The sequence below is a fragment of the Stegodyphus dumicola genome, chromosome 2, assembly GCF_044657685.1.
Source record: "Stegodyphus dumicola isolate Sdum_Otavi_A_Nest chromosome 2, ASM4465768v1".
Classification (NCBI taxonomy): Eukaryota; Metazoa; Arthropoda; class Arachnida; order Araneae; family Eresidae; genus Stegodyphus; species Stegodyphus dumicola.
Window position 1 is genome coordinate 275,944,438 of NC_140769.1, and position 13,159 is coordinate 275,957,596.

Consider the following 13,159-nt stretch of genomic DNA (forward strand, 5'->3'; position numbering starts at 1 on the left):
AAATATCCTAATGTCTCTACAGTGGCGCCCGAACTAAAAGGGTGGTGGATGATGATTCTCCACACCCAGGATTTGGCGATTGGGTTCCCTAGAAGAGAGAGTATATAATGTATTTCTTTCGCCTTCTTAGCATGCCTTCGTAGTGTGGTGGTCTGCACGCTCGGCGCGTATTCCAGAGGTCCGTGGTTCGATTCCCGGGGAAGTCGTTGCTCGTTCTTCATCTCTCTCGCATCGAAATAACCTAATGTTTCTACGGCAGCTTTGAGCAAAACAATACCAATAAAAGTCGGGAAATGCAATCAAATCCTTGTTATAAAATCACACCCGTTGTAATGGAATTCAAATATTCTGACTGAAAACATCACTTGATTGCATAAATTGAAGAAATTATATAGTGTCAAATTTAATTGTAAACTTCAAGAAAATTGTTGTGGATTTCAATGAGCAAGTTCCACAAATAAGAAATAAAAAATGTAATGGAAAAAAATGGAAGCTTTCAGATTTTATATTTTACGACCCAGAGGGGCTTTTATTTCATTTACAGACATATACACGTTTCCAGAGCGTATGAAATCTTTGCGCAAAAAATATTTAAAAAGAGCATATCTTTAGAATTTTCGATAGACAGTCTTGCGGGCTGGAGATAAAAACGGTTGTTTTTTGTGCAGACTTGGCATTGCTCGCATTGAAATCATTGAGTTTCTTAAACAGAAATTCGTTAAAATTTTACAAAATATGAAATAGACAATAAAAAAATTTGAAATTCAAAACTCGAGCTTCCAGGAGTCCATGTTGCAGTGGAAGACTACGTTATTCAAAATTCGATGACTCTAGGTAACGCTGTTTTTTCACAGAACGAGAAACATACCTACATTTTGCAGATTCTTCCTTATTTAATTTCTTTAAATTTAATACAGGGCGATAATATTTGGTGGCAACAATTGAAATGTGATACAGGAGTTTTTAGTGATTCGACGCAAGATGCCGTTTGGAGACTAATAGCCGTTCTGGGCTAGCGCCCTTTTCAGGTAAAAAACAAAACAAAATAAACAAAAAACTCTATACTCTCTCTTTTTTTCTTTTTTCCTTCCCTTTTTCCTCCCCCCTTTTTTTTTTAGTCCAAAGGGATTTCAGTCCCGAAGGACTATTGTTTTCTTTTTGCGATTTTGCGTCGGACTCATAAACGTCGGTTCACTTTTCAAACTGTTGCCACAAAATGTTAAGAGTCCTGCATTATATTTGAAGAAATTAAATAATGAAAAATCTGCATAAATGATTGTCTATTTCTCGCATTGTGATAAAACAATGGTACATAGAGCCATCGAATTTTGAATGACGAAATCCTACTGCGAATATGGGCATCTGAAATCCCAAATTTGGAATTTGTTTTATTATAGATTTTATATTTTGTAAAACTTTAACGAATTTTTGATTTACAAACTCAATGCTTTAAAAGCGAGAAATGGCAACGTTATATATATAAAAAAAAAAAAAATACTTTTATCTCCAGCTCGCGAGACTGTGTATATCGGAAATTCTAAAGATATGCTTAATTTAACATTATTTTGCGATATTGCTCTTGAACTGAATTTTATGGTTTAAGTGCAAAGAACACGATATTTAATAAATAAAGGTAACACTCAAAACGTTAAAAAAACGCCCCTTTGAACGTAATTTAAAATCTGAAACATTTCAGATTTTTTTTTTTTTTTTTTTTAGATGAAAGGGCGTTAGCCCAGAAGGGCTATTAATTTCGTTTTGGCATTTTGCGTCGGAAACTTTAAATGTCGGTTCACTTTTCAAATTGTTGCCACCAGATCTCCCTGTGTTATATTTAAAGAAATTAAATAATGAAGAATCTGGATAAATGTATCCATGTTTCTCGTATTGTAATAAAACGAAGGTACATGGAGCCATCGAATTTTACCAAACAAGAGAATCTACAACCTACAACAATTTAAGAAGAATTTTGCTTGAACTAATTGTTTACGCAGATATATATGACAATTTTTCTTAGGATGTAACAGCTGGTTTATAATTTGAAAATATTTTATTGTACAAGCTAAAATTATAGCACTGAAGAGTTAGTTAAAATATGCTATGTGGACAACCCCACTTATACGGCCTATTAAATTATAGACATTTCTTGGCTGCACTTCGTTCAAACTTATTTCCTCAAATTTCATTAGAGATATATTTCTCATTGAATTAATTCATTTCTCACTTCGCAGCAAGGCAAAAGACACATAACAACTCAAAACATCTTCATTAAAAATTGTAAAAATAGAGAAAATGCTAAAACATCAAAGAGAGTTAAAAACAGTTTATACAGACATTTGGTTATTTCGAAGCAAGAGGTGGGAAACTCCTTGCCGGAACTCCAACCACGAACCTCTCGAATTCACGTCGAGCGTGCTGACCACTACACCACGAAGGCATGCAAAGAAGGCGGAGAAATACTTTATATACTCCCTCTTTTAAAGGGCGACTGCGGTTTTAGGGGACCTTATCGCCAAATCCTGGTGGTGAAGAATCAGCATTCACCACCTTTTAGTTCGATGAGGAAGCTCTGGGAATTTTTGAGCGAAAGATCTTACGTTGCATTCTTGGTGGGGTCCAAGTGAAAGGATAGTGGAGAAGAAGATCTAATTTAGAACTCTATAAAATTTACAAACAACCTGATATTGTAAAATTCGTCAAATTACGGAGACTTAAATGGGCTGGCCATCTAGCTAGAATGAATGAAGATCATTGTTGTAAGCAAATCCTTCTGGCAAAGCCCAAGGAAAATAGACCTCGGGGCAGACCCTCGGGGGACTGATTGTGGCGAATTGTAGAGACATTTGGCTATTTCGAAGCAACCGCCGTGAAAAATTAGCAATGCCCTTGTCGGGAATCGAACCATGGACCTTTTGAACACGCGTCGAGTGTGCTGACCACTACTCCACGAAAGCATGCTAAGAAGGTCGGAGAAATACCTTATATATTAAAAAAAATTCCTTACAATTGAAATTAAAGTTTGTATGCCAAAGCAAGCAATTCGGCCAACGGGCAAGAAGACCAAATTTTCGGTGCAAAAAATTGAAAGTTAACTTTTGGCCCCGCTGCGTAGAAAGCCATTCAATTATTCCTTCAGTTACGTTTATTGACTTCAGTAATTGTTTCTTCACTAAGCCATATTGTGTTTTTATATAAGGTTTACGAAAAATGTAGCTGCAGACTTTTATTCCCTCAAAATACTCATCTAACACTCATTAGTTCATTCAAATACGAAAATTTTTAGGTAAAGGAAAGGAATTTTATGAAAAAAAAATTGCAATATTACGAGAAGGAAGATTCTATAGATATATAAAAGCAATATTTTTACCGAACTAACTATTTGACTTTTTATATGGTCCTTGCAGAGGAACAAGTCCTACTTGTTGCCACACAACGATTTGATAAATACAGAAAAATTTAGAGCGCAAAATTCGTGGATACATTCGTATGATTCTTCAGTACCAACTGTCAATAGAAACTAAATTTATTTTACAATTTACTTTTTCTTTTGTAAAACTCTAACGAATTTTTTTTATTAACAACGATCTGAAAGCGAGAAGTGGCAACATTATTCAAAATGAACCATTTTTATCTTCAGCGCGAGAGACTTTTGCCATTCAGAAAAATGTAAAATATTTATATTTCAATTTTAGTTAATCAACTCAACTCCGTGAAAGCAATGTGCTGCCACGGCCGGAAATAAAATACTTTCAACTAAAACGCGCTAGCGTGTTGTCATTCAGTAAAGCTTAAGATACTTTCAAATTTAATCCTGAAGGTTACTGAGCAATAAACTAACCAATTTAAAAACAATAAACGCAGCTCTTAAAAAAGTATTTTTTTGTTTATTAAAAATAAACTATATATTTTAGCAATTTGTTACGATAATAATATTTTGGCAACATAAGATATTATTCACATAAATTGTATCGACGATATATGGCCACGCAAAGGGGTAGAAAATTTTACTTTTTCTTATTAAAACATAATGAATATTTTTCCAATCGGAATTTTTACTTCACGAGAAACATAGCACTATATTCGCGCTATTATATGCATTTTTTCTGCATTTCCTTTAAACGTATTTCCTAGAATTTCATTTGAGATATATTTATCATTCAATTAATTCAGTCCTCACTTCGCGGCAAGGCAAAAATCCGTACAAACTCAAAATATTTTCATTAAAAATTGAAAGATATGGAAAAAGATGAATCTCCAAATACAATTAAAACTATTGAAAAACAATTTTTGCAATTAAAATTACAGTTTCTACGCAAAAACAAGCAACTCGGCAGCGGGTAAGAAGTCAGATTTTTGGGTGCACAAAACTAAAAGTTTCCTTTCGATCCCACTCGGCAAAAAGCCACAGAAGGTGCAGAAAGACATTGTTCACTATTCTGCTAAGTTTCAAATGCAAACAAAAAAAAAAAAAAAAAAAAAAAAAAAAAAAAAAAAAAAAAAAGCTTAGCCGCATTTAAACAACTTTTAAATTGTTGATAATTCTACAACTATAGGATGCAGATTAACTACAGGCATAAAACCTTAATCGGAAGATAATAACAACATAATTCAATCATTTTTAAAGAAAAAATGCAGACTTTATCAACATATAAGAATAAACACTGAACTAACGGCGCCTAGTAATAGAGTGGGTATATATGTGTATATATTTATGTATATTTGGTTCTGCCGATTGTAACCAAAAAGTGAGATGCATAACTGCATGTTATAGGAGACCCACATACAAAATTTTAACGGTCTGAGGCTATTCGTTTTTGACTTATAACATATACATACATGCGTACGTACAGACGGCCCGAAAAAATTTCTTGTGAATCCATTTTAAGTCCTTTTAAATTGCTGATAATTCCACAATTATTGCATGCAAGTTGAGTAAAGGCATAAGATCCTTAATCGGAAGATAAGAACAACATAATTCAATCATTTTTAAAGCAAAAAATGAGCAATTTACCAACATATAAAAATAAAAAAACCTGGGTAGCCGATCGCAACCAAAACGGGAGGTGCACAACTGCACGTAACAACAGTCCTATAAAAAAAGTTCAGCGTTGTGAGGCTACTCGTTTTTGAGTTATGCGAGATGCATACATGTACGTACGTACAGACGCCACGAAAAAAAATCTCTGCTGAATCCATTTTATATCAGTTTTACAATTCGTTTTGGGGAAAAGAATCTCCTTTATTCTGCCTTTACGTACAGATGTCACGCAAAAACATCGTTAAATTGCATTCGACAGTGGTCAAAATGGGTACTTTCTTTAGAATATGATACCCGGAATTTTTTGTGATTACAATACTTCCTTTCCTTCCTATATTTTCCTTCTTATATTTTTAATTTTCCTATATTAAATACTTCCTATATTTTAGAACATAACGCTTGCAGCTATATTTTTCAAATAAAGCACACAAACATTAATCTAATAAGGCGCAATAAAATTTCGATGTGCTTCCAAGCATGAATTCCATTCTGTGTGATTATTTCGAAAATTCTATTTATTAACGAGATTTGTTAGGCGATAGGTAAATTATTTAAGTCAACAGTAACTGCTTAGGTTTGTCTTCCTGATTTTCGTTAGTATTCGCTGCAGCATGTTGACATTTTAATAACTTATTATGTAAGATAGCGCTTGCATTTAAGTGAACATTGTTTAACGAGATAGACAGGAAATGGACTTCTGTCTTTTGGGAACTTCTGGTCATTCCGGTCTGCATGCACGCACTTCCTTCACGTAGCCTGACTCAGGCCATTAGATTAAGTGAATAGCTTTTATTGACTACCTTTCGTTAAGTTATCTCTAAGCTTTACGCTTTCTGTTTGGTAAATGCTGCAGATTTATTAAGAATGGATTTCGTTGTTTCCTGTCTACTTTCTTTTAAAAATAGCTCGTAGTTATTAATTCTGCATACAAGGTGGTTAAAATTAAAACACCCCTACTTTGAGCTCTCTATATATCGAACTACTGAGTGTAAAGGCCCCCGAATTGTTGAACGTATTATTCAAGACATGGGGAAACGGATTACGTGAAAAAAAAAGTTCCAGAAACACCGATAGGTAGCGCTGTGCAAAGGAAAATTTGCTGAAAAGGCACAAATAATCATTAAAAAAAAACAAACAGGTATGGGAATATTCCTTTTTAATTTCTATTGCTGATATAAAAAAATCTGATGTGTACACCACATGACTTTTTTGTATTAGAATATTAAATTATACTCATTTTTTTTTCTTGCATTTCATTTAAATTTATTGGATTGAATTAAATCTATTTCGCCGACCGAGCATAAACCACAATAGAATAAATGCATTCTTTAAAATTCACTCTAGTATTTGTTTACCATAGCGACACTCTGGCGCTAGATTCACTTAACAGTATTAATAATTATATAACAGTTAACTTATATAATAATTCGGAAACTAAGTTAAATGTTATATAATCCAATAATTATATAACAGTTAACGTATATATTTCGTTCATATTATAACTCATAATGCACAAAGTTTATATCATTTAAAGAATAGAATTAGCTAATCGTTGCCACATGTTCTATTCAAATACTATAATAAAGCTAGAATGATGTATAAAAGAAATTAAGCAATAATAATAATAATAATAATAATAATAATAAATAAATAAATAAATAAAAAAACAGTTTTTCACAGACGATTGAGTATTTCTCATTCAATTAATTCAATTCTCACTTCGCGACAAGGCAAAAATGCATAAAAACTCAAAATATCTATATTAAAAATTACGAAGTAAATCTCAAACACTTATTTCCTCGAAAAAATTCCAGAAAGAATTAAGCATGATTTAATTGGCAATAATAAATGAAGGCGTTATCTTTGTTGTTGCGAAGTTAAGTTTCTCTAGATTGGCAACGAATCCACTAGTCTCCTGTTTCAAACGTAAACATCAATGGCCGCCATTAAAAACAGGCTTAGCAGCAATTAAACAACTTTAAAATTCCTGATAATCCTAAAAATACTGCACACAGATTTACTAAAGGCATAAAATCCTTAACCGGAAGATAACAACAACATAATTCAATCATTTTTAAAGCAAAAAATGTACAATTTACGAACATATAAGAGTAAAGAAACTGAGATCAATGAGCCGGGTAACAGAGTGGATATATATATATAAATATATTTATATACGTTTGGTGAGGCCGATTGCAACCCAAATACGAGGTGCACATCTACATGTTATAGCAGTCCTATATACAAAATTTCAACGTCCTGAGGCTACTCGTTTTTGAGTTATGCGAGATACGCACGTACGTACATACGATCGTACAGACGCCACGAAAAATTCTCTTCAGAATTCATTTTAAAGCAGTTTTGTAAATTTTTTGGAGGAAAAGAGTTTTTTATTCTGTCCTTAGGTACAGATATCATGTAAAAACATCGTAAAATTGCATTCGATAGCGGTCAAAATGGATATTTTCGTTGAAATATGCTGCCTGAAACTTTTCGCGATTGCAATACTTCCTTTTTACTTCGTACAAGGAAGTAAAAAAAGAACACCAAAAAGTTAAGAAACTTAAACTGTCATTGTATGGGAAATTTCGCTCTCTGGCCATCTCGTTCTCCAGATCTTACTCCATGTGATTTTTGGCTGCGGAGTTACTTAAAAAAATCTTGTTTATCGACGACGTCTAGTAAATTTGGCAGATTTGAAAGACATACCACTCTGCACGTGAGAAGCATTTAATGGAGCAATTACGATCCGTAGCAGAACAAGACCGCAGATTTTAAATCTTGAAGAAGGAAATCATATTAAGCAGCTTGCTTCCCTTGCATCGATAAGGTCTTTGTGATATGAAATGTTTGGTACGTTCGAATAAAATCTGTTATAAAGTGTATTTTGTTGTCTTTTCAGCAGATGTTCTGTTGTGCAGCGCCACCTATCGGTGTTTCTGGAACTAATTTTTTTTCCACTTAATCCGTTTCCCAATGTCTTGAACAGCATGTTCAACAATTTTGGGGCCTTTACATTCAGTAGTTCGATGTATAAAGAGATTAGAGTAGGGGTGTTTTAATTTTAACCACCTTGTATTAGCCACTTTGCGTTTATAACTGAAATTGGTTGGCTCGACTTAATTTGTTGGCATTAATTTCATAACTTTCGTTTATATTTAAACCAAGAGAAATTTAAGAAGAATTTTTTTAAAAATAATTGGTTATGCTGAGGTACACTGCCCAAAGAAAGGGGGGGGTGACAGTTCTATATCTCCCGTTCTACTGGGCCAATCGATGAAATTCAACTTGCGTTTTTCATGTCTCGAAAGCACGACTTAGGATATGTATTAGATTTATATATAGTGTTGATCTAATATAGGTATTCTGACACAAAATAGGACTTTTTCTGTAATGAAATGCCAATGTTCTTCCAAATTTCGATTCTTCGACTCAAACGATGCCAAACTGCCAAGTTTTGTAAAAAATCGCTTGAGTAGTTTTTTAAAAATTAGCTCTCAAAATTTTAGCTTCTCAATGTTATTTCAATTTGATATATATGTAAGAAAAATAAAGAATACGTAAAAGATTAAATTGGCAGCGTAAATTAATTTCCCTTCTCTATTCTAACAATAGTAACCTCTATTTTCACTGCGTCATTTTGAGAAAAATCTATGTCATATGACTCTTACGTAATTCTGCTGACGTAAATGAAACTAAAACTCAAGCAGCCAATAATAATTTTACAGCAATATTACCTATCCAATCAAAATGCTTTGAGACCCAAAACTAACTCAATCTGACTAAAGATTTCATCCTGAATATTCCGCACTTGCTTTCTGTGCTTTGGCCTGGCCGCACTGCAGTCTGTCTGCAATTTCTTTCTTATTGCAACTTTATCTAAAATGTAAAATCTCTTGGAATAGGCACAATTAATGTGCCCAGTTAATTGTCGCCACAACATGTTTGCTAAAATAAAAAAAATGTTCTGCTCCTGAATTTATTACATATATTTATTAATATCTATTTTTTATTAAACTTACTTGATTAGTTCCGCGATTTTTACAAAACTTGGCGCTTTGGGCGTAATTTTGAGCCGTAGAATCGAAATATGGGAAAAAATTGGCATGTCATTTAAGTTGGCTCATACACCTTAAACCCCTTATGATCTTCGAATATGTGACTGTTGCAAGAATTGGGATAACTTATTTATTTTAAAAGCAATTACTTCCAACTTTTTACAGCTGACTACATAATATAGCTGCTTTCTGAAATCGTAATCAGAAAGTTTGTGTTGCCACAAATATTTTTGTAATTTAATCCGCTTTGTGACAAAAATTTTCGTCATTTTTCCACCTTGCGCGCACAGTTTAAAATTATCTGTCGCATTCTTTAATTCCATAGTTTATATATAGCTTTTATAACATTTGAAAACTACTGTAAAAAAAAAAAAAACTGAGAATTTCATGTTAATTTTTTATTTGGAGTTGAGTTTATAAAATGTATTTTATTAAAAAAATCTGTAATTTTTTCGTGCATAAAATTTTTTAATATTAAAATATTCATCAGATTTGTGGTTCAGTTAGAAAATAGTGACCATATAAAGAATTCCATCCAATTTCAAGTATGTACCATTAGCCATTTTTAAAATATGCGCGCAAGGTGGAAAAATGACGAAATATTTTTTCACAAAGCGGATTAAATTACAAAAAATATTTGTGGCAACACAAACCTTCTGGTTACTCATTTCCAAAGTAGCTATATTATGTAGTCAGCTGTAAAAGGTTGGAGGTAATTACTTTTAAAATAAATAAAATATCTCAATTCTTGCAACAGTTACATCATTTGAAGCTCATAAGGGGTTTAAGGTATATGAGCCCCCTTAAGAAAATGTTCGATTTTGTTTCAAAATACCTATATTAGCACAATGCTATATATAAGTCTGATACCAATCATAAGTCACGCTTTCGAAGTATAAAAAAAGGAAATTTGAATTTTGACAATCGGCCCAGTAAAACGGAAGATACAGAACTGTTTCCCCCCCCTTTTTTTTTTTTTTTTTTTTGCGCAGGCTACATAAACTCGCTCTTTAACAAGCACCCAAAGAAAGAAATAGCATGGTGTTAAATCCGGCGAACGGGATGGCCAGGGAAGAAGTTTGCTGTCTGCTGCTGCAGCGCGCCCACTCCGGCGTTGGTGAAGAACACTATTAAGAAGCACTTGTACATTCCTGTAAAAATGGGGCGGAGTACCATCCATTTTGCTAAATGCAATCATCATAATTGGTGTTCAGTTAGGATAACAAATGGGTTTCCAACTTGTCTAGAAGTGTGTCACCTATCAAAGTTTCTTGTTCAAAGAAACATAGGCCGTACAGTTTCTCGTGGAACACCGCACAAAAAACGTGCTCGAAACTCCCACTGAGCTGGGATCAAATAAGTTTAATACGAAAGAAATAAGTTTAATAAAAAAAAAAGAGATTAATATATATATACCAAACTCAATTCACACAGAGGAGCTAAAATTTTGAGAGCTAACTGTTTAAAAACTACTCGTGCGATTTTTACAAAACGTGGTAGTTTGGAGGAAGGAAAGGCAAAGAAAAATAGGTTGTTATAAATTAAGGAGCTCGCGAAGTGAATTATTCTTGGCCCAAACTTTAAAAAAAATTCGCCAAGATAAATTTTTCAATTTTCCATAAATTTCTGACCAAAAATTACAAAATTTAATATCTAGGCATAATTTGAGTTGTAGAATTGAAAATATGGAAAAAAAAATGGTATGTTATTTCAGAAAAAGTCCGATTTTGTGTCAAAATACCTATATTAGAACAAGGCTATATATAAATCTAATACATATCCTGAGTCGCGCTTTTGAGACATGAAAAACGCAAGTTGAATTTCGTCAATCGCCCTAGTAGAACGGGAGATATAGAACTGTTCCATTTTTCTGGCGCAGTGTCATTTGTTTTCAAATTGTTTTTGTTTACTTACTTTAACATCCATTATACTGGTTTTAAATTAAATATTTTGCAACAGATTTGGAAGAAAAGGACGAGAGCCATCCTTTAGATAACATCGTTTGCGGCGTGACGAAAGTCGCTCCAGATTCTAGAATAATGGGTGGAAAGAGAGCTAAGAAAGGGAGCTGGCCTTGGCAGGTAAATATTACGAAGTACTTCTTCCGATTCAGTTTTAGATATTCTAATTACTTACTTATTTGTCTCTTTCTCTACATATAAAAACGAGACACCGCTAGAAATTAGCCAATTACATGAATTCCAAGATTCTACGACAAAGAAACATCTTTTATTAATCCTTTGTCTACGAATTAAAAAATATATATATGTGATGTACTAGCTTTTTTCAGGAATAAATAGATTGCTGAAGAATCATAGATGTAGTCGTAGCTTAAATTATCAGACGATAAGTTTAAAAAACAGGATCCATTTATTATTGGTCAGGAGAAATAGCAGTTACAAAAATCATATTTCCGGAGTAAATAAAAAAGAATTACTAATAACCTTTTGTATGAAGTTTACTGCATCGTTACATTAAAAAAAAAGACCCCGATATTCCTTTGCGAGTCCTTTTATAGCCTCCGGGAAGGCGGAGCTTCCAAGAAATGACGTCAGCCTCGTCAGCCATTCCAGTTCCCTTTAAATATTTCCAGAACATTCTATAACTGTACGTGTAGAAAAGGCGGGAAAAATAACTTGACTACGGGGCTGTGAATTTAATTCCACGTACTTTCAAATAAGAGAACGTCGCCATTAAAAATGAAAAGACATACAGTTAGAATTTTAAGTGTATTCTTGACTATAGAATTTTATTATTACATATATATATATATATCCCGTTTTCTATCCAAGTGAACAAAATACATCATAAGATAAATTTCGCATTGGGAGGGGGGTTGACAAACAATTTTCAAGTTAAAAACTGGGACACATATGTCCCAGCCTTAGTTAATGGTGAGGATACATACTATGTCCTACACGTATAGATCGACTTACTATAAGCAGGCAACAATTTGAAAAGCGAAACGCTGGTTTATAGTAGACGACGCAAAATGCCATAGCAAATTAATAGCTCTTCTATGCAAATTACGCCTATGGGATAATAATTATTCGCTTTCAGAGACAAATAAAAAAATATGCTTTTAGTGCTTGTGTTGAAGGACCCTTTTTCCCATCGTAGAAATAAAGATACAGAACATTTCCAAAAATGGTTGATATTTATTCCGATATAAAATCTACTTATCCGTTTCAATACTATCGCACAAAAAATCAAAAAAGGAAAGGAAAAAAGCAACAAGAAATCAAAGAAGAAAAACTATAAAAAAATATTTCCTATACCAGAAAGAAAAGTAACATTGGGATTCCTTTATAAAACTTCCCCAAACTTCCAATTCTACCTCCCAAACAACACAAACTTTATCCCTTTGAGATTGCATTAATATAAGAGCCGTCGGCGAAATAAATGCAACATTTCTTCAAGGAGTATTTTGCGGGATATTTCGGAAAGTATTTGATGTGTAAAAGATTTTTTGAGCTGTTATCGGGTTCGATTTGTGTTTTATCTTTTAAAAATGGTTCCGTCGATGAGTTTTCTGTTTGCATATTTTGTGAAGAACCAAACAGCTAGATTTCTAAGAGTGTGAAAAAAGGAAATATTTTCAGTATGTGAAGAAGAGGAAAGATGACACGTTTATATTTAAATCTTTTTAAGAATGGAAATCCGATTATATTTAAATTTCACTATTATGTTTATATCTAAATGTATTTAAATCTTTTGTTTATCTACATCTTATGCTATATGTAATATACACTCATGTCCATAAATTAAGGATAATTCGGAGTCACGCGGAAATCGAACTCTAAAATAAATATATCACCTATAAAATCACTACACACATCTTCAAGAATCATATGAAAATTTCAGGAAGTAACCAGATGACACCGATGGTACGTCACAATGACGAGAGTGTAAGAGAGTGATCTATAAGGAATACAGGCAAAGAAGTAAAATTGTTCGCAGGCGCTTTATAAGCATTTCAGTGCAATAACCGAATAGTTAATGACATAAAGGATGCATTTGGCTGATTTTTTAACGTGGTAGAATTATCGGCCGTGTGGAATGT

General features: G+C 33.1%; 1 protein-coding gene across 1 annotated transcript in view; it reads left to right on the plus strand.

The window, feature by feature from the left end:
• Positions 1-13,159, plus strand: part of LOC118203313 (chymotrypsinogen B-like) — a 76,147-nt gene that overhangs the window by 41,592 nt on the left and 21,396 nt on the right. Inside the window, exon 5 of the mRNA XM_085810365.1 lies at positions 11,056-11,177. Coding sequence (XP_085666491.1) covers positions 11,056-11,177 — 122 coding nt within the window. The remainder of the gene's footprint in view (positions 1-11,055; positions 11,178-13,159) is intronic.